The 22,646-nt window shown below is 35.5% G+C and overlaps 1 protein-coding gene across 3 annotated transcripts in view; it reads left to right on the forward strand.

Moving 5' to 3' along the window:
- The window catches only part of prmt3 (protein arginine methyltransferase 3), a 47,773-nt gene that overhangs the window by 11,837 nt on the left and 13,290 nt on the right, over positions 1–22,646 (forward strand). For all 3 annotated transcript variants that reach the window (XM_043244985.1, XM_043244986.1, XM_043244987.1), the window contains exons 11-13: positions 8,781–8,859; positions 14,656–14,843; positions 18,098–18,184. In XM_043244985.1, the coding sequence (XP_043100920.1) occupies positions 8,781–8,859; positions 14,656–14,843; positions 18,098–18,184 (354 nt within the window). The remainder of the gene's footprint in view (positions 1–8,780; positions 8,860–14,655; positions 14,844–18,097; positions 18,185–22,646) is intronic.

A 22,646-nucleotide genomic window follows, 5' to 3' on the forward strand; every position in this document is an offset into this window, starting at 1 on the left:
CGCACAGAATTATAAAGAAATGCATTGACTTAAATATAATATTTTGAATGAAAAAGACTGAAATAGTGTTTTCTTCTAAAATGTACTTTAATTGTTTTTTTTTTTGCAATAGTGAAATTTTCATTTATTATTTTTTTAGTTTGACATTCAGCGAGTCAATATTTTTTTTTTTATACTTTTGCTTCACCATAACCTGAAAGAGAAAGCAGATCATAAATATTGTTACCATCAAGATGTTGACTCCCGCAATAGCGCCCCCTGTGGAAGTGCTGAGAATGTGATACTGTGTTACTGAATGTGACAATCGAGTTTGCGTTGGTAATCTTTTGCTTTCACATGCTTGCCTTTACTCTGCATTAAAAAGAGTCTCAATAACCATGAAAAAAAAAACCCACCTTGCAATGAATGCCACGGTGTCGGAATTGGCTCTTGGAAATTCACATTGGTGCACCTATAGTCCGAAATGTCTCATCCTCTTTATTTTCTGTCTTATTGAGTGTCAGAGAAAGTTTCTCCCAGGTGGTTGACTGTCCTACTTTTCGGCTGTCTTGAGTTTGGATGTGTACGTGTAAGTGGAGAACGAGAGCGAGAACGAATCGATAAATCAGAGGGGGGTAATTTTCAGATAGACGAGACGTCGTCTGGCGGGGAGAGACGGGTCTGAGCCGCCGTAATGTCATTTCATAACTCACACAATTGATCTGTACTTTAACACCCAGCAAAACAAACAGACTGGATTAGATTAAGGGGCAAAAAGAAAGAGAGGGATGGTTTCTGCCACTGGCTAGGTGGAGGAGAGGAGAAGTGAATTAGGAGAAGGCTAAATAAAGCTTGTCACGGGATGATCCATCACATCATGTGCTATGGCTTTTCAGCTCTCGGTTACACCTACGATGCCGATGAAGGAAGCTTTAATGTGTTTTGCTGCTCATAATATGACAAAATAGTTAAAAAGATCTGCTTTGAGATCGTCTGTCCCACTTTATATTAGGTGACCTTAACTACTATGCACTACATGAAAAAATACAATATACGATGTACTTATTTTGTTCATATTGTATTGCAAAACACTTCTGCTGCTACTGAGGTGGGATATGGGTAAGGTTAGGGACCGGTTTGGTAGTATGGGTAGGTTGAAGGGTTTTTTAAGATGTAAAAGATGGGTCAACAGTGTACTTATAAACGTAATTACAGAAATTAGTTACAGATATAATTACATATACAAGTGCAATGTGAAAACATGTACGCAATATGTGCATTGTATTCAATTTATTCATTTAAATGTAAGTACATAGTAGTTATGGCCACCTAATATAAAGTGATTGTCTGCTGGTGTGTATGGCTTAAAATACCAAAGAAGATGCTTAGAAGAATGTCTGAGCTGCTTTTTCCATACAATGAACATTAATGAGAAAAAGGGCCGTTTGAGTCCGAAACTAACCAAAAAAGCTCAATTAAAAGCATCATAGAAATAGTCCTCATGACTTCTGCACTATATTTCCAATGGTGTTGTTATTGTTAGATAAACTATTTAAAAAAATGTACCTTGATTTAAAATATAAAAACATTATTTATTTTAATTAGTATTAAAATAGTATTTTTAATCAATACTATTAATGAATATATTATGATTTGCCAAGGCACTGCTTCTAATCGAATGCTAAAAAAAAAAAAAAAAAAAAGTTTAATAAAATTAAAACAGAAATAAAATTAAAGTGTCTCTTTAAATAAACTAAAACTGAATTTATTGTCAATTTCCATTTTATTACTTATGTATGACTTGATAGTTAAAGTTGCTATTCACTTTTAATAAATGTATTAAATAAATTATATTAATACATATTTGGGCCAGCTATGACATAAAGCATTTCCATATATTCGTTTTAACTAATTAAAATTTGTTACCTCAAAACATTTGCACACCCTCCACTCTGCTTGAAAATATAATGAATTTAGATTTATCCAAATTCACTATTTGAATGACACTGATATATTGTTAATATTTCTTACAATTTATTTAATTCTTTATCTTTATTCTTTATTAGGCAAGGCAAGATCATGTGTGCTTGCAGCTAGTCAAACGTCACAAATACTTCATTGATGGGGACAAAGGTCTTGTGTAGATGCCTTTAAAAATCTCTGGCATCAGCCTAGTGGTTAAAGATCAGGGCTGGCGAACAAAAGGTTGCAGGTTTGAACCTCTCGAGGGGCAGGCGTTGAGCTATCACCGTTGCACCTATGAGCAAGGCACTTAACCCCAGGCTGCTCCAGGACGATTGTTCCTGTAATAAGTTCATGCTGGTGTTCTGTACAGCAGCTGTCATGTGAAAGTCATGGAAATGAATTACACAAGCCGGAGATAAAAATGAAAATTCTGTCATCGTTTGCTCACCTTCCTGTCATTCCAAACCATTATTCTTTCTTTCCTCAGAGGAATAAAAAATAGAAGTAATCGCAGCTTTATCCACAATTCCGACTTTTTTCTCACAATTTTGACTTTATATGATGCTATTACAGCTTTTTTTTCCTCTGAGACCAAATTCCAGAATTGCGAGATGTAAACTCACAATTGTGAGGGAAAAAAGTCAAAATTGTGTGATTTTTAAAAAGTCGCAATTGACTTATCGGTAAGCCGCTCCCCTCAAACATAAAAGAGCCAATGGCAGTCGAGGTATCAATTGCATAGAGAGTGGAACTCAGGCATCTTTAGGTTTCAGCGCTGTAGAGAAACACTGGAAGACCCGAAGCTTGCGTCATTTTTATGGGGTTTATGCTTCAAAAAACGTGAAACACAGATTCCAGGTTTCCTGAGAGGACGGGCAATAAAAGTATTTTATTGAATTTCCTAAATCTCAACAAAAAAAGCATTCATTTTTCCTAAGCATTTAATTTTCTAGTTGTTATGCACATCAAGTTACAATTTTCAGATTTCAACTTTAAAACTAGAGACATTAATGCTAGTGAGTCCATGCTAATGTGCAAACTTAAATGGGGGACTGTTCTCACGTCTTGTACAATTGTCAAAAACACAAACTAAGGTCTACACAGTCACTTCGTGTTAAATGTACATTAATTTAATCGTATCCTGTGATACATGAACTTTGGTGATCCTAAATGTTGTTGATAATTGGTGAAAGTTAATGCGAGTAATGCAAACAGATGACATAAACAAAGGCATCTATCAAGGATTAACAAATTTGGTCTGTTTTTAAAGCATTGTCTTCTGAAAAAAAATCTAATTCCCTTATAGAGAATGATTTTACTTTCAGAACCGACTGTTTAACTGGTTTGTAATGACTTGATATTGCGAAATGTGTCTCTTAAACTAAATTCACCCAACGCAGATATGGCAGACTGCAGATGTTAATATCAGTTGTACACACTTTAACTTGCTCGGCAGCTGTTTACATCATCCCAGCATCCGAAACGACGCGGTTATGTCGCAGTTTATCTGGTTTGGTGCCTCAGAATTAACTTAGCGGTTTTAACTTATGTTTTGATATTTAACACATTCGGGGCGCGATGAGCTGCTGTGTGTGGTGATGGTCAAGTTGAATTAATGGCGGATCCCATCTTGGGCCTCATTATCTCTTGATAGCAGTTTTACCTGTCGCAGAAGAGGACAGCTGCAATCACTCTCTCCGTCCGCAGCCTACAGCTGCCTGCCTGCCACACACACACACACACACACACACACACACACACACACACACACACACACACACACCCACCAACAAACATACTCTGAAGTACCCAGAAAATCTTGCTTTTTAAAATATGAGAGAAATGAATGTTGTGTTGAGGTCAACAGGAAGGAAACTCAAAAGGATTGTTCGTTTACTGATATTCCTAGATTTTGACTCCATCGTGGTTTCCTTTTTCTTCTGTGTTACACCATGATATATTTAACTTGTGTTTCCCACAGTGCTTACCTGGATCTGTCACCGACCGACAATGAAGCTTTCAAGCATCTATTGTCCCTTTAAAATTAATCGTGGAAACGTGGCGCCTGCCTCATTTGAATATGCCTGTACAATATAGTACATTTACTACTCGTCTGCATTCATATGCAAATCAGGCTCTTTCACACTCCATCCACACAGAGCAAACAGTTTTGCCCCTAGTGTTTTGATTTATTTCACAAACTATGCTTTATTAACAATAGCGTTTAATGTAGTGTTATGGTCATTTATCTTAATGTCTTTTAATGGTTGCCCGCACACAGCGCATCTTTTTGTTTGCCTTTAATTTTTTCCTTTTAGATGGAGAGGTAGAAACTTTTTAATTAAGCACAGACTATTGGTTTTATTTGTCTTGTGCTCTTTTCAAGCGGTAACCCAGAGCTGACTTGATTCTTCATAAAGCATCGGCAAGCACACTGTGATACTTATTAGGTGACACAAAAAAATCGATTTTTGAAATATTAAATTAGGTTAATACATATAATAATATTTCACGAAGTTACAGTTTTACTTTGTTATTTTCAAATATAAAGCCTATACATATATGCACATGCATATTTCATATCTTATATACATAATAAATAAATGTATGTTTGTATGTGTGTGTATATATATATGTATATATGTATGTATATATATATATATATATATATATATATGTGTATATATGTGTGTATATGTATATATATATATGTATATATATATATGTATATAAATTAAATATATATATATATATATATATATATATATATATATATATATATATATATATATATATATTTATTTATTTATTTATATATATATATATATATATATATATTTTTTTAATTTATTTATATATATATATATATTATTTTTATATATATATATATATATATATATATATATATATGAAGTGATTAGTTGAGTATTCAGACATTAATTTCATTATACCATGTGGTTTGAACCGTTTATATTTCCAAGGTTTCTGGCTTTGGATTTGTGGGATTGAGCGAGTAAGAACTAGATTACACAGTCCCTGGGAGTTGGATTGATATTGTTGTACTGTAATTGAGAGGATTGTTCATTGAATGCTCATGACGTTGGCAGAGATTGAATAGTGCTGATGCCAGGTGTTTATAGAGCAAAGATGGCCTCTCTGGGCCAGACGAACACTATTCTCTGATGTTCACAAGAAACAGATTACAGCAGCATGATCTAAAACAGGCTCTCGACTTAATTGACCTGCGTTTGAACATTTGATTGTTTGCCTTTTTGTTAGAAAAGCACTCTTGTTGCACAAGTCACCCGAAGCCTCACATTTAATTGATTGTTATGTGAACTGTAATTATATTACGTATCATAATGAATCCTCTGCTCCAAATCTAAATGGGGAAAAAAGTAGCATTCATGTACGTGTGTGCGTTTATAGGGTAATTAGTTTAATGTGCATGAATGCTGCTGTCCAATTTTCATTAGAATTTCATTAGTCGCATTCATGTAATTCTGCCTCAGCTCCGCATGGCTTAATGAATCGATCTGCATTTTGGCCACATTCAGCCGTTAATGTTCTCTTTAACACCAGTGTGTGTTATTGGATCTTCTCTCTGTGGGATTTACCTAGTTGTGCACAGATAAGGTTCCTCTGAATGCTCACGTTTTGCTTGTTGGAGTAGAAGTTATGGGATGGCAGCTTCTAAAAGTATTTCTTTAAAAAATGTGTTTTAGAAAAAGTGTTTAGGCAATTTTTTAGGAAAGCAATAATGGGAAACAATGGATTCATGCACCATGAAAAAGGCTGGTGATTGCACAGATTAATTCTTTCACTACTAATAAATGTTTAAATGCTTGGTGGGAGACAAGAAAAATAACTTGATTTTAGGATTGCAGAGCAGTGTTGGAAAAATCTGATAACTTTACTACTTTTTTTTTATGCTATAATAGAATCCAAACTAGCTTTCAAATAGCTTTCAAAACATTGTAGCTCTAGTAACACGCTACTTTTATTTAATGAGTAATGGTGTAGAACTTTCAAATGGCATTTCTTTTTACTCTGGTATAAATATATATATATTAGTGTTTAAAATAATTTATGGCTATTATAAAAAATATTTTCCCTTATAGCTTTAGTGTAGTTACATGTAGCTAATTATTACAGTAGCATGGAATTTAGAGATAGATAGATAGACTCTTAAAAAATTTGGTCTGTAATTTAAAAATATTTTACATTTTTAATGTCTTTAAGCTCACTAAGGCTCTTTTAGTCCCTAAAATAAATAAATAATTAAAAAAAAAAAAAAACAATTTTAAAATAGTGAAATATAAACATTTTTGTTGCAATGTTTGTAGTGTAATTTATTCTTGTAATGTAACACTGATTTTTCTTCATTACTCTAATCTTCAGTGTCACATGACTTTTCAAAACTCATTCCAATATTTGAAGAAAAGTGTTGAATTATCAGTGTTGAAAACAATACTGTTATGCTGCTTAATTTTTAAAAAAATTAATTTTAAACCTTCTTTTAGAAAGATGTTATAAATAGAACATTTAGAAGAAAGCGTGAGAAGTCTTCATTATAATTTAATCATTAAATGCATTCTTTGCTGAAAAAAATAAATATTTATCAATTTATTAAAAAAAAAAAAAACTTGCTGACCCCAGTATTTTGAATGGTAGTGTGTGTGTATACAACACCCCCCTTATCATCTCTCTCTCTCTCTCTCTCTCTCTCTCTCTCTCTCTCTCTCTCTCTCTGTCTCTCTTTCTCTCTCTCTGTCTCTGTCTCTCTCTCTTTCTTACTGCAGTGGAAGCAGCCGCCTGTGAAATTGGGTTCTAAATTACACCATAGAGAAGCTTAGCCATCACTCCAATGCTAAGTCTGTTTAAAAACGACCCGGAGAGACCCAGTACAGTCACTGTCAGCATGGCTTTTGAGGGTGCTGGGCCAGTTGACCTCGGCCAACGAGGTCAATGAGGTCTATGCGACCTTTTACAGCAACTTTTCAATATAACATCATGGGATGAAACCTTCATTAAATATAAACATATTATATGCCTATTTTTTTAAACCAGTTTGCCTAAAATGAAATTTCTAAAGGAAAGCATTATAATGCACATCATAGCTGTCGTTTCCGCACTTACATGCACTTTAACCAAGACACACGTGATAAAGAACATCTGGTTGTTCTTATTCACTTTTAGACTTCCATGTAACTTCTGCACCAACTAGACAGCAGAAGACCACGTTGATGAAGAACGTTACCCCTCATTCTCGGTACATCCATCACGTCTGTCTTGTGTAATTGATTATGCCTCTGTTTTAGATTACTCAGAGCAAGCTTGAAGCAGCCTTGTTTCGCTCATGGCTGTCTGTGCCGCTGTCCAGATTGAGGCCAGCGAGATGCGGTCGAGCTAATGGAATAATTCAGGAGATGACGCGTCAACTACTCATGCAAAACCGGTGTCAGTGAGGGGTCAGCGCAGTAACCTATGCTGGGTGGCCGTGCGTGTAGGTTTAAACGGGGTGCAGTGTGAAGGTCTCGTAAATCCAGGGGTCTCGTGTTTGATATCGGTGTGGTTGCGCTTTGCGTTTGCATGTTTGGAAATGTGTGCGAGCTAAATAAAAAGCTGCCAAATGCTAGTCTGGAAACATTTCTGAAGGATATATTGGATATATTGCACGCTGAGGCTTTTCTAGGTAACTGATTTATGTCCCAAGTCAAAAGAGCTCGCCTCTGTCATATTTTGGCATTTCAATTAAGCAAAATCGTAGTAAAACTCTTCGGAAATAAAATGGCGATTTTATCCCCTCCCTTTATGAACATCATTCATCATTGAAACGAAAGCATGTGAAATACATGTGATCCCAATAAGTCAGATTTTTACTTGAAAACTAGGGTTCATCAACACAAAATTTGAACGTCTCTGTAAATAAATAAATGTATTAATCTGTAACTTAAAATAAATGAACCTAAAATCATAAAAACACTTATCATGAAAACAATTTTTTGCCTGGCCAAATATTTTAAATCTCTCCTCAATAAACTGCATGGCAATATGATATTAGGTATCATGCAGGTCTATAGCATTTTTGAAGAAGTTTTCAGTGCTGCAATATTACAGCAAAATACAGTCAGAAATGTACCATTGAATGATGGCAGCAACATCTGTAGGTTTTACATATTTAATTTACATTTACAGTTTAAAAAAAAAAGAGCCCCACATATTTCATTAATTAATTATAATGGTATAATGTAATCTATACCAATTTATTAAAGTACTAATATTTCTTTTGTATCATTGCTGATAACAAAAATTATATTGCTTGTCACAAGCAGGTTTTCCGCAAGCTGAGTAGCTAAATACTAATATAAAAACTACCTGGTCTCATGGCATTAACGTACCTTGGTGCACTTTTTAGTGAGCCACAAATATGTACCAGTAAGTACTTCAGTGCAGTTTCCAAAAATAAGCGAACGCTGGAGGCTGTAAAACTCTGACACCTTTTATTACTTTTCAAACTAATTTACTGAGTTTCGATTAATAAAGCGTAATTTCCCGTAATTTGCCTTTTTATATCAGCCTTGCATTTTGCAACACTATTTGGGTAAGTTTAGGGTTGGATTTGGTGTAGGGTGTATTTCCCCCAGATATTTTAATTCTGAATCACAGCAATACTTGCCTAATAAAATGCGCCAGGGTCACGTATAGAACCTATGTTTTAACGAAACTCGGTGGACATTTCTCTTTAAAAACTGTGGCGAAATGTGCAGTCTTCAGTCTTCTGTTTGTGTATCTTTAAATATTAAAAAGTTTCCCCCAATTTTGTCATTTTCTAGGGCTACTTTCTGCTGTTTGAGTCAATGCTGGACTCTGTGCTGTACGCCAGGGATCGGTACCTCGCAGAAGATGGTTTGGGTAAGTTTCAGCCTTTTTATCTTCTCATTATGATATTAGGGGTATCTGGGAGGTCCTTTATACTGATGGAACACAGTGAGCCCATCCCTCATAGTGGGCTTTTATTTTCAAGGTCTACCAAACAGACTTCATTTATTTTAATAGGAGGATTTCATACAGACTGAAACGGTCTGTCCAAAACGATGAAAGATGAGTAAGCATGTGTTTGTTTCCCCTGCAGGGACATTTTAAGGAGGTGTTATTATGAGAATGGTGTAGTGCCGTGATTTTTTTTTTTTGCCTCCCCTTTTTCCTGAATGCGACCATTGAAAACGTGGAGGCGTGTTAATGTGCCTTAAAGGCATAGTTCACCGAAAAATAAACGTTCTGTCATTAATTACCCACCACAAATTAAGATATTCTTTCCAAAAGCTCTCTAACCTTCCCATAGATAGCAAGGATCGTTATACGGTCAAGGCTCAGAAACCTAGCAAGGAGATCTGTGTGACATCAGTGGCTCAACCGTAATTTTACCAAAGAAAATAAAATAAATAAAAGTCTTTATTCAACAATTAGCCTCCTCCGGATCGGACTATAGCACCTTTTGGAGAGTATCACATACTTAACGTATGCAGTGTTAACGTTCAGATTAAAATGCTAACAACGTAAATGATGTATCGGCATCCTGTGTGCTGAAAACAGAACAGCACACATTCATTATGTATGAGGGTATGCAATTAATAACAGAATTTTAATTTTTAGGTGAATTATCCCTTCAAATAATAAGTTAATCTATTATAAGTGAAATAATATAAATAAACAAATGATCAATCATTAAATAATATTCTAAAATATTATTATTAAGTTAAAATAAATTAGTCATTTTTATTTTAATCAGGCATTTTTTTATCGGTAATTATATAATAAATTTTTTTATTAGATTAATCATCACACATATAATAAATGGTATTTTTTGTGTTAGGTTTTTATCTATCTATCTATCTATCTATCTATCTATCTATCTATCATCTATTAAAAAAAAATGAATAGATTCTATTCAACTCACTATATCTCGATGCAGTTTAGGCCTTTTATATTTGTAAAGTCATGCCACCGTGACACTTTTGTAGAATTACCTTTCACATTTGTATATTTACAGCATAACGCTCGGTGTGTTTTCCAGGTGTTCTCTCTTATCTCACACCCTCCATGCTGCTCTGCCTTTTACTACATATTGATTCGCGTCAATAAAACATAAATTAAACCAACTGCTGAATAGCTAAACAGTCCTTGGGCGCTCACCTTCTAGATACCAGAAAACAAACACGTTTTCTTTCATTGTTCGGGAAACTAAAGTCTGCCAAAGGTCGTGGACAGAGTGGAAGTGGATGTTAAACATTCTGCACGAGTCTCGTGGCTCTGCGTCATTTTCTTGTCCACTGTGGAGGTTTAAGTGAACAGATGCTGAGGAGGCTCGTGGTACGCAACACTGTGCACACGCTGACTGGATGAATTATAACTTCAAGGAACCTGACACAGGAGATGTTACACTCTCCTGATCTTTACAGCATCATGAGATTGAGGATGGGTAGGGCTGGGAATTGTAAGGAATTTTAACGGTTCTGGTTCTGGTTGTGATTCCACCATGACTCCAGTCTTTTTTATTTTATTAACAGCTCTTTTTGTACATTTTCAAGGAACTCCAAATAACTGATCCTAAGTAGTAATCGAATAGATATTTAATAGTTATAAATAGTTATAAATATATAGATGTTTTTGTTTGATAAAAATACAGTAAATTGGAAATATTATTGTTACAATTTATAATAGCTATTTTTTTTTTTAAATGTATTTTAAAATGTAATTTACTCCAGCCTTCAGTGTCACATGATTCATCAGAGATCATGCTAATATGCTGATTTGCTTTTCAAGAAACATTTCACATTAGTATAATGCAGCATAGCTTTTTTTTAAACATTGATATTTTTGTGAAAATCATGATACATTTTTTTTGGAATAGTATACATTATATTCTTACTGAAAAAAGTATTTATTCATTTTTTAAACGGTAATTAGAAGTTAGTAATTAGATGTAGTATTTTAAAGATCCTACTAAAAGACTACTGTGTAGAGATTCTAGATAGACAGTTTAAAAATTAAAAACTAATTACAGTAATTAAAGTAATTGTATTTATGTAATTTATTCCTGTATTTTTATATTTATTTTTAAAATATTAAATATGTACAAATTATTTACATATTCTTTACAGTAGTTGAAGTAATATAAAAATTATTTAAAGTTTTTAAAACTACTTTTCCAAACTATTGTTACTTATTTAAAGAACAACAACAGTCAGCTGCACTACAAGAAATTGCTTGCAAGACTACTTTTCATTCCTGTGTTATCATATTTTCTATTTAAGCAGGAAATAAAAAAAAAAAAGGCACCACGCTTTATGTACGCCACCGCCATGAACTCGTCATATAATGCATGTTGCATGTCCACATTTTTCCAGAAAAAGAAATGTTGAACATTTTAAAATAAAAGCCAGAAAGCGAGAGGCACAGACTGAACCACATTCGTCTCGTCCAGTGAGGCAGCGTGTTTCTATTTCTCCACTCAGTCAGAAAGCCTGCAGCCATGTATACCTGGTGTGAAGCAGATTGATATAATGGCCCATCGCGTGGCAGTTCTGCACTGTGTCAGATCAACATTACTTACCCATGCCACTATAACCTCGTTTCTCCCTCGCTCTCTCCTTTCATCTCTCCTTTATACCTCATATTATTAACCTTTCTCTTCATCCCGAAACGTGGCCGAGCTTTCGCTCTCTCATCACTGGCTGCCCACCCCCTGTTCCCACTACCCTCTTCTTCTTCACGGCTGCCCTCAAGAGGAACCGGAGGGGGGTGCTTGACAAACGGGCCATGAGCACCGAGTCGAGAAGGACACAGATGTCAAAGCTATGAATCTTGGGACACTGCCTCCCCCTCGTCCCTCTTCTCTCTCTCTCTCTCTCTCTCTCTCTCTCTCTCTCTCTCTCTCTCTCTCTCTAGCCTCTGCTCCCCGTTCAGGTGCGGGACGGTCCCGTGCAGCACCCAATCAGCGCTCACCTGCGTCTCCCAAGACAATCACTCATAGCTCTACTAATCAGAGAAAATGAGGTGACAAATCCACTCCAGTTGTGTGTGTGTGTGTGTGTGGTTTTTCACTCTACGTGACACTCGCAGGGTCACAGCGAAGGCTTTAAGGAATGGGCTGGAGGTTATAACTTGCCAGTCACGATCCTGTCACATAGGAGACGAGATTTTGATGGCGCGCACTTTATTATTGCGTGCGAGAGTGAATGTGCACCCTTAACCCTTGATTAAAGGTCAGTCAAAGTTGGTGGGATATAGTCCATCATGGATTTCTGTTCTGGACAGAGTTAATGGTACTGTCTGATCTGAAATAGCTGTTTTTGGTTGTGTAAAGGTCTCACTGCTGAACCTATAAGATCTGATATCAAGGAAGAAGGCATTCCTTGTCTTTTTTCTATTATGCAATATCATCAGATGCAAAATGAAATATAATTATAAAATTCTCATAACACGTAACGTGTGTGTGAACTGTGTATATTTATTATGTATATATAAATATACCGTCTGCATGTATATATGTAAGAAACATTTATGTATAGAATATCTTTGTATTTTATAAATATATACATGTAAATAGTTTTAAAATATATACTGTGTGAGTGTGCATTTGTATGAATATACATAGTACACAAACACATATTTTGGACACACAAACTTTTATTTTGGATGTTTAATCACAATCATTTCACAGCACTATAATACCATTCAAGATCATTTTAATCATTAATCATTAGATCATTATGATGTTTTTTTGTTACATAAAATGTGATCACAGTAAAAATACATAGAAGTTTTAATATTGCATATATTATTATAATTGAAAATAATTATTATTCCTGTGATACAAAGCTGGATTTTCTGAATCATTACTCTAGTTTCATCACATGATCTTTCAGAAATTATTATAATATGCTGATTTACTGCTACTTTATAAATGTTAAAAACTGTTTTGTTTTGTTTTTTGTGACAATGTGTTTAGCAATCCTTAACAATTAAAAAAAGGACAGCATTAATTAAGTCATTACTGTCACTTTAATCAATTGTGTGTATTTGTTACTGCATAAAAGTATTAATAAGGGTATTAATTTATTTACAAAATATTACTTTAGATTTTTTTTTTATTCATTTTCAGCATTTAAGATTTTATTCATATTTACAGTGTAATATATTTGTAATTAATATTTTTTATTAATATTGTTTATACCTTTTTTTAACCTATTTTAGCTGCATTTAGTTTGGACCTATTATAATTCTACGGACTAATTAATTAAATAATTGAATACATAATAATTTTTTTTAAAAAAAAGTTAAATTCTCTTTAAGTAAATAGTTTGGCTGTTAATCTGAAAATAGATCATATGACTACTACAAGGATTTTTCTAACTAGTGCTACAACTATTTGTTATTGATGCAGTCACTTCTTCTCAAACACAGGGAGAACGTTACCTCATATATACAGCATAGACATGGTCACTGTAGTTTGTTTGTAATTAAAACTATTTAGTGTCACAATTATGCTGATCTCTATGCAGTCATACAGCTGAAATTATTAAAAAGGGAAAATATTTTGTGATCTCCAATTGGTATAATATATATATGAGACGTCTGCTTTCTCCTGGAATGTGAAATAAATGCACAGCAGCTTTGAGTTTGGTTCCGATGGCCAAACGTAACAGACATTAAGAACTGATGAATGCAGAGTTTTTACGATTATGACCATCAGCTGAATTTAGATTTTTTTAGCCAGAAGCATGTTCATGGTAACCATTACCATCATCACACAAGGACATTTACGAGTGCTGGAAACATTACTGAAAGAGACCGTCAAGGCTGTGGTTTACCATTTCATGATCGATGTGCTCATTATTGCACATTTGTGTAAAGGATGAGGTCTAATACGCCCACACAGTGACCAGCCGTCTGTTATGCTTTAGCTTTCAATTATATAGAACCACATTTTTTGCTAAAAACTTGTCATATTTTTAGTTTTTAGTTATGTTATCTCGTTTCAGCTTTAATCTAAATGATCTATGGTTTGGTTGGCTTTTCATCTGTGTATTTTGAACACATTGTACTTGTTTGTAAAGGGTTTTGATTGTCGCATTAATCTTCCTTATGTTTTGTCATTAATGGTGGTCCATTCAAACGGCTTTTTTCCAAGGAGTTTTGTAAGCTTCTTTGATTCATTTCAGTGAGTTTGTTCAAACATTCAGAGCTGGTGTATTTAATGACAACAAGTTAATATGCAGTCAAAGTTTACAAATGTAGGACATTTAATTGGAGTCATTTCGAGTTTAATGGACTCTAACCAGCATCCCTGGGAGCAGTGTGGCCCAGATATGTCTAGATCATACGAGCGAACCACTGCACCAGAGATCTGAAAAGCTGCACATAAATCTTTTAATGGATGTGCCATGGCTTAGTGGTCGAAGTCGTGGGCCGGTGAGTCAAAGGTTGTGGGTTCAAACTCCAGAAGGTGCGATTCAGAAACTCAGTTTAGGATGACTGTAGTAAAATATGTACGCCAAGTCACAGAAAGTGTCTGTTAAATGAATAATGTTCGTGTCATGTGAAGTATTGACTCATGAGGGCTTCGTTTGACTTTGTACATATATCATACGCAGGCCCTGCAGTTTATTTCTTTTAGTCACTTTCGTGTATCATCTTTCTTCTCAGTCTATCCAGACATCTGCAATATCAGCCTGGCGGCAGTGGGGGACACTCAGAAACACAGTGAACGCATTGCATTCTGGGACGATGTGTATGGCTTCAAGATGACGTGTATGAAGAAGGCTGTGACACCAGAGGCGGTAGTAGAGGTGCTGAAGCCCGAGACGGTCATTTCAGAACCTGCAGTGATCAAGGTAAGAGGAGAGACCGTAGTAGGGTTTTTCAAGAAATGTCTAAGGGAATTATTAGCGAAACGATTGGTTAAATGTCCCCTGTCTGTCAAGCTTTAATAATGTGTTTTTAGGTAAAACATGCCAAAAGTATTCGCTCACCTGCCTTGACTTGCATATGAATTTAAGTGACATCCCATTCCTAATCCATAGGGTTCAATATGACGTCAGTCCACCCTTTGCAGCTGTAACAGCTCCAACTCTTCTGGGAGGGCTGTCCACAAGGTTTAGGAGTGTGTTTATGGGAATATTTGATCATTCTTCCAGAAGTGCATTTGTGAGGTCACACACTGATGTTGGACGAGAAGGTCTGGCTCCGCGCTAATTCATCGTGTTCTGTCGGGTTGAGGTCAGGACTCTGTGCAGGCCAGTCAAGTTCATCCATGTCTCTATGGATCTTGCTTTGTGCACTGGTGCACAGTCATGTTGGAAGAGGAAAGGGCTAGCTCCAAACTGTTCCCGCAAAGTTGGGAGCATGGAAATGTCCAAAATGTCTTGGTATGCTGAAGCATTCATAGGTCCATTCATAGGGGCCAAGCACTGCTCCTGAAAACAACCCCACACCATAATCCACCCTCCACCAAACCCAGGCTCGTCCATCAGATTGGCCGATGGAGAAGAGCGATTCGTCACTCAAGAGAACGCGTCTCCACTGCTCTAGAGTCCAGTGGCAGCGTGCTTTACACCACTGCATCTGACGCTTTGCATTGCACTTGGTGATGTATGGCTTGTGTGCAGCTGCTCGGCCATGGAAAAACCCATTCCATGAAGCTCTCTGCGCACTGTTCTTGAGCTAATCTGAAGGCCACATGAAGTTTGAAGGTCTGTAGCGATTGACTCTGCAGAAAGTTGGCGACCTCTTCGCACTATGCGCCTCAGCATTCGCTGACCCCGCTCCGTCAGTTTACGTCGCCGTAAATAGCAGTAGCTGTTGTTCCCAAATGCTTCCATGTTCTTATAATACAGCTGAAAGTTGACTGTGGAATATTTAAGAGCGAGGAAATTTCACATCTGGATTTGTTGCACATGTGTAATCCTATCACAGTTCCATGCTGGAATTCATTGAGCCCCTGAGAGTGACCCATTCTTTCACAAATGTTTGTAAAAACAGTCTGCATGCCTAGGTGCTTAATTTTATACACCTATGCCCATGGAAGTGATTGGAATACCTGATTCTGATTATTTGGATGGGTGAGCGAATACTTCTGGCAATATAGTGTGTATATGTATATATACTGTATTCATACACACACAAACGCACACACACTTCACCAAATCAAAATGATTTGGTGCTCAAGTGACATTTACTATTATAAAAAAAAATAAAATAAATATATAATATATATATTATCTAACCAAACATTAGATCAAACAGAAAACTGTGGATGATGATCTATACCGTGATGCTTTCATGTTTGGGTGAACTATCCCTGCACATTTGACTAATCTTGTTCCTAATCCCCTCTTTTTAACCATATAATGGTGCCTGTCTTATTGGATTTGGTGCAAGTCATTAGATCACCTGAATCCCTAATTAATTGAGTCTGGGCTGGACAGAAAGCCAATTTCCTGTGTTGTGGCCTTGTTTTGAGATGGAGGGAGGAGGGGAAGGAATGTAGGTAGGATCAAGGCAAAAGATGAAGAGTGATAGATCGTGAGCGAGAGAGAGAGAGACGCGAGAGAGGAAGTAAAGCCTCAGAGACCGTCTGTGACAGAATGGCTGATTGATTATTCTAATCCTTGTTTAACATCCTCTTTAGCAAACTTCATTACTTACCATCGCCATGGCCTTAGGTCCACTTACAAACACACACATATGCTCAATGCTGTGTTTGTTTAATGCTGAGTTTTTCCTGAAACCAGCTTTGGTGTCATGTATATCACTATTTTGCAAAACATCCTTTGTTTCAAAAGATATTCAAGAGCAAGATGTCACGAATAAATCTGATGTTTTATGTCTCTAAGAAAGCTACTCTGTGTAATTCAAAAGAAGATGCTGTACATATTTTGACAAGACGGAACACAATTGTAGTTTTTGTTTTGCTGACTTCTTTAATTTGCAGTATACTTTTTCTTATCAGAAAAAACGGACAAATCTTTACCCATATGTTCAACCTTGAGAACCGAATATCATTATATTCCCTGACCTTGATCGTAAAATGGTTCAGACCTAAGCAATAACGAAAATTCAATGCACAAATCAATCTTTTCCTGTCTGTGAAGAAACATTGCACATCTTACTTCCATTATCTCACTGACCCACCCCAATAATGCCATTTAACGGTGGTCAGAGTTCCATTAAATGAACACACTCTAGCGTGGAATTCTCTTACAACGTTTAATGACTCATCTTCCTTTTAAACATGCCACGTTCACTGCTTTATTATATTTAAAGGCTTTTTATACCATTTTATCATGCATGCATATATATATATATATATATATATATATATATATATATATATATATATAATCTTTTTAAATGTAAATATTTAATTGTAATTAAAAGAATTAATGTCTCAAAATAGACCTCTAGGTTTAACAAAAAAACCCTGAAAAAACTGTTTTGTTTTGTTTCACATACATCTAGTAGAAGGAGTAGTTTAGCCCAAATTTAAAATCTGCTTACTTTCAGGCCATTCAAAGAGTTTGTTTTAGATTTGGAGAAATATAATATCACGGTGCCTGCTCTACAATGGATCCTCTGATGTGAATGGGTGCCCTCAGAATGAGGGTCCAAACAGCTGGTAAAAACACCACAATAATCCATGTTATATTAAAGACTCAAATATATATTACAAATTATTTATTACAGAAATCCAGCTTTTCACTTTAGAATGATAATTATTGGATTGGAGTAGTGATCTGCTCGGATTCTGACGGCACCCATTCACTACAGAGGATCCATTAGTGAGCAAGTATGTAATGCTACGTTTTGTATCAGAATCTTTTCTGATAAAGATACAAACTCATCTACATTTAGAATGGCTTGAGGGTGAGTACATTTTCAGCAAACTTTTATTTTTGTGTGAACTGTTGCTTGAAGTTGAACCACTATAATACAAAAAGTTATTAACAGTTAACGACAAAGTTGACTGTAGGGATGGCCGTAATATTTTAATGAAACCAATATATTTTTGTGACCTCTATTGCTCCCAACTTTATATTCAGCTACATAAGGATGTTTGAAAACGTTTTGTGTGTGTGTTTCTCTCTAGACTATTGACTGTGGCTCTGTGGCTGTGTCTGAGCTGGAGTTCTGTGTAGACTTCAGTCTGAAGATAACGGCCAGCACCTTCTGTACAGTGAGTAGATCCAACTTCCGACACACACACAAGCACACATTTACCAACAAACTCACAAACAAACTGCGATTATTACCTGTCGTACACGCACTTCAATCTTCAGACCTAATCAAGGTTGTCAGGTGTGAAGATTAATTAGGGGTGGGAAGATGGATTGGCCGTTTGATTGGCTGGGATGGGTCAGGGAGCTCAGACATCAGTCTGGTTTGATGGACAAGTTTTCTTACAGGTAAAGGTAAAGACAGGCAGTGAAAGGTTTACTTTCAATTATTTCTTGGCCTAAATTCAACCTGCATGGTCCATGTGTGAGATTAAATTAGGTGGGAGGTTACTGAATGAACATCTGATACACCCTTGTGTGAATTTTAATATGCCGAGCTCCTGTTTTGGGGATTTCATTCATGCAGTGTCTGTCAAACTCCAAAAAGAACAAAACTTTAAAAAAGTACATTAAATAGCTTGATTAAATAAATTCAGCCCTGATGAGTATGAGGGAGTTGTTAACTTGTTGATGTTTCCAAAAAGATTGCTTTTTCATATTTGGTGTAATGTAATGAGTTTATATGGTTTAAGACCATATAAAAAACAAGCAAGCGAAAAAAACATTATTTTCCACATACTGTACATTATTGTTTCTCCTTTAAGCCTCGCCCTCCTGAAATGGGAAAACGAGGTGTGTTTTGTGTTTGATTGGCCAAATGCCTCAAGTGTGTGGCGCAATGTTACGCTCTTTGCCATAACGCGATGCCGTCTCCCGGCACCATGACACAAAAACGGTAAAAACCATCACAAATGATTACTGCAAATTACTGATTATAATGATTTAGTAATGTTTTTGTTATGCATTTTGTTGCATTGTGCCCGTATAAACAAAACGCCATGTCGGCATTTGTGATCGGAGAAACAACAGGCTCTACACTGCTCAAAACTTATGTTTGAATAGTAAGTTGCATATTCTTTTAATAAGAAATGCAACTTACTTATTTTGGGTTGTGAGTCAGAAGCACCATACTGTCCTTGGTTTGGTTTTGAAACTTTAGTCTTTGCAACTTTAACTTATTTTAACTTATCTATGCAGTAACAGTTTGTAGCACCCCAAAGAGAAAGTAAGACTTAAAATCGCATTACCCCTTTAATGGTAGTATATATTCAATGTAGGCTATATATTCCTCTGAAACCATATATGTTTTTGTCAATAGTCACTGCAATTCATCTTTTTATACGTTGTTTGAAAAATACAGCTGTCGATTCAGCTTAATCAAGCTGCTAGATACGATACATGCTAGAATCAGTGCTTTTTTTTTTTATTTTATAATTTTTTTGTTTGTTTTATTAGATCTTGATCAACCTACATTATAGGAAGCAGAGCTCCATGCACATTCTTTTCTTAGAAAAATAGCATTATACACTTTATACAGAGCAACATGAAGTCCAGTTCTGGTCAACTATTCCTTTCAAGACAATATGTTCCTTTCTTTTTATATTGTGTTCTAGTTCTAGTTCGTGTCGGGTGAATTTCTGTCGAATGAGAGTATGTGTGTGTGTGTGTGTGTGTGTTTGTCAGTGAAGACAGTGAGACTTGGTGGGAAACGGACCAAAAAAAGCAACTGAAATTTCAACTGTAATTTTTCTTTAGTCTCCCAGTTTTGTCCCAGCATTATTGTTCCTGCTTCTTTGTTATAGCTTTTATGGATTAATCAATACTGTATTATTATCTCCCTTCCCCTCTCGGAGTTACTCTGGATTTAATGGAGTTTGTAAACATCATCTCATTTTTCTGCCGCTCTCCAGTAATGGAAAAGCACATCCTGATTTCCTCCTCGTTTAAAAACTCCTATTTTTAGAGAGAAGGCAGGTACAAGCAATTTGCAGCTTTTTTTTTTTTAAATATCCTTGAGTTTAATGACGAATATTCCATTTATAGTCATAGATGGGATTCAGCACCCTATTTTGCACTGCTTTGTCATGTAATTATGGAGGCACCCCAAAAACGGAGGGAAAACGCTGTCGTCCCCATGATTGAGTGCATGGACTTATTCTCCTGCCGACAGTCCATTCATCACATCAGGCTGCCTAACCTTGCATTAAATGAACAGCGCTACCCTGCGCTCTCGTGCTCGGCCGGCGGAAGACAAATAACGCTCGCTCGTACAGTTGCACTGGTCCTCGGCTCACACTGTCCACAGGGACGACACTCTCTCCGTACTCTTTCTCTCAGTGTCTCTACTACTTTCTCTTTCACCTCCCTCCAGAAAAAAAATGTCACTCCTAAATGTGTAAGATTTATTTGATATATTTAATGTGTATCTTTAGGCTCACTTTTCTCCACTTGTTTACCTTAGTTCCTTTTTGAAATTCTACTTCAAATTCAAGATCGCAATACGCAGTATTTCATGTGTGGATGGATTAAAAAAAATTTTTTTTGTATTTGTTATGCCTGTTATCTCAAGCGACTGGCATATGATGGGGTTTTTCAAAATATGTCATGTGACAAAACCCATGCGCTAATGACATTTATTGAACTGATTAAAAGTGACGGAAAATAAATGCTGTTACTTTGAACTTTTAGCAAAAAAATATTAACATTTCTAAGAAGTGTTTGAGCAGAAAAATAGCATATTAGAATTATTTCTGAAGGATCACGTGACACTAAAGACCAAAGTAATAATGCTAAAAATGAATCTAAAACTTTATTTTGATATGCAAATTGTATGATATATTGATATTTCACAATATGTGTCTAATATTTTGCAATAACTGTTGTTATATTGTATTTTTGATCAAATAAATGCAGACTTAGTGAGCATAAGATAATCCTTTCGACATTCAAAAACTTTTGAGCAGTAATATATATTCCAGATCTTTTGTACCGTACAATAACTGTGTGTCAATAGTCACCAAAGTTCATCTTCATTTGTAGGATGTAATGTCGATTCAGCTTAATCAAGCTTAATCAAGCCATTTGACACATGCAAGAACCATTGCCTTATGCTTTTAAAAGGACCCTCTGTACTATTTCTGTAGTGTTTTTTTTGGTTTTATTGGACCTTGAACAGCCCATGTTGTAGGCAGCAGAGCAGCGTGGACTTTCTGGAGGGTTGCAACTTTTGTGCTTCATTTCTGTACAAACTGTTTCTGTTATGTTTGCTAGAAAAAGGCAGCTAACATCGACGTCCTGCAGCTTGCATATTAGGTATAAAACGTTCATGGAACGTCTTGTGCACTGCAGTAAAAGCTCATCTGAAGATGGCTGTGTGCAATGTTTGCGTCAGTGGCGATTTGCCTTAAGGACACTTCTTGTTACATCAAGCTGTGACAAGCACGATACTGTAATGATCGTACTGTACGTGGGGGGGGAATAAAGAGGCAGAATGCTTGTTTTCTCCGTATTTGCAAAATGTCAAAGCAAAGGGTTGAAGTTAGTAAAAAGTGTAAGTATTAGCTGGAATTGGAAGCTATGATAGGATGTTTGGTAACAGTTTACAACAAGGTTTATTAGTAAGAATGAACGGAGAATAAACAACACTTCTACAGCATTTATTAATCTTAGTTCGTTTTAATATTTATTTTGCTTTATTAAAGTTGTCCTTGTTTTACAAGTTGTGTATTATCATAATAGTTCTGCACTGTAAACTAGCATGAAATAACAACGAGCAACTATATTTTCGTCAACTAATATTAACAAAGATAAATAGTTGAATATGTATTTTTAGGTAATGCATTAACTAATAACACCTTATTGTAAAGTATTTCCGGATCTTTAAACGTTGTGACTTTAAAGTGTTACTAAATATTTACATTTTAAATTAATGCTCTTTTAATGTACTTTTAAACCTTCTATTAAAGAATCTAGCCCTCAAAAAACAATAAATAAATTGTGTTACTCTGAAGACTGGTAATAATGCTGAAAATTCAGCTTTGCCATTTACATTTAAAATATATAGAGTAGAAAAACAATTATTTTAAATTGCAGTATATTTCAGTATTATTCTTACTGTATTTTTGATCAAATAAATGCCACCTCATTGGATAAAAGAGTCTTTGGAAAAAAATTTACAAATCGTTTAAAAGAAAGTATAGGTGGTTGTGCGATTTAAAATTTTAGTTATTAACAATATTATTGTATTACTCACCCCTTTCAAAATGCTTCTGTTATGCGATTGATTGTGAGCATTGTGCATATCATTTTTTGTTCAAAAGCATTGTGACTTCTCGAGATGCTCTCATCTTGCATTTCTGATGACTTCAGGGACTGACTCAACATTTTCAGTAAACGTTCCAGTGAAATGGAGCATCTTTAGATATCCCAAATCCCTGGATAGGTAGCTGCCGAGACTCACCGAGTCGAATCGAATCAGTCGAGTTTCAGTATAGATCATCAGTTTTGTGCAGTTGATGTTTATTTTATGCAAATTAAACTTCCTTTTGTGCGTACAAGTTACTCTTTGGTAGTTCCTGACCT

The sequence above is a fragment of the Puntigrus tetrazona genome, chromosome 7 (genome assembly GCF_018831695.1).
Source record: "Puntigrus tetrazona isolate hp1 chromosome 7, ASM1883169v1, whole genome shotgun sequence".
Classification (NCBI taxonomy): Eukaryota; Metazoa; Chordata; class Actinopteri; order Cypriniformes; family Cyprinidae; genus Puntigrus; species Puntigrus tetrazona.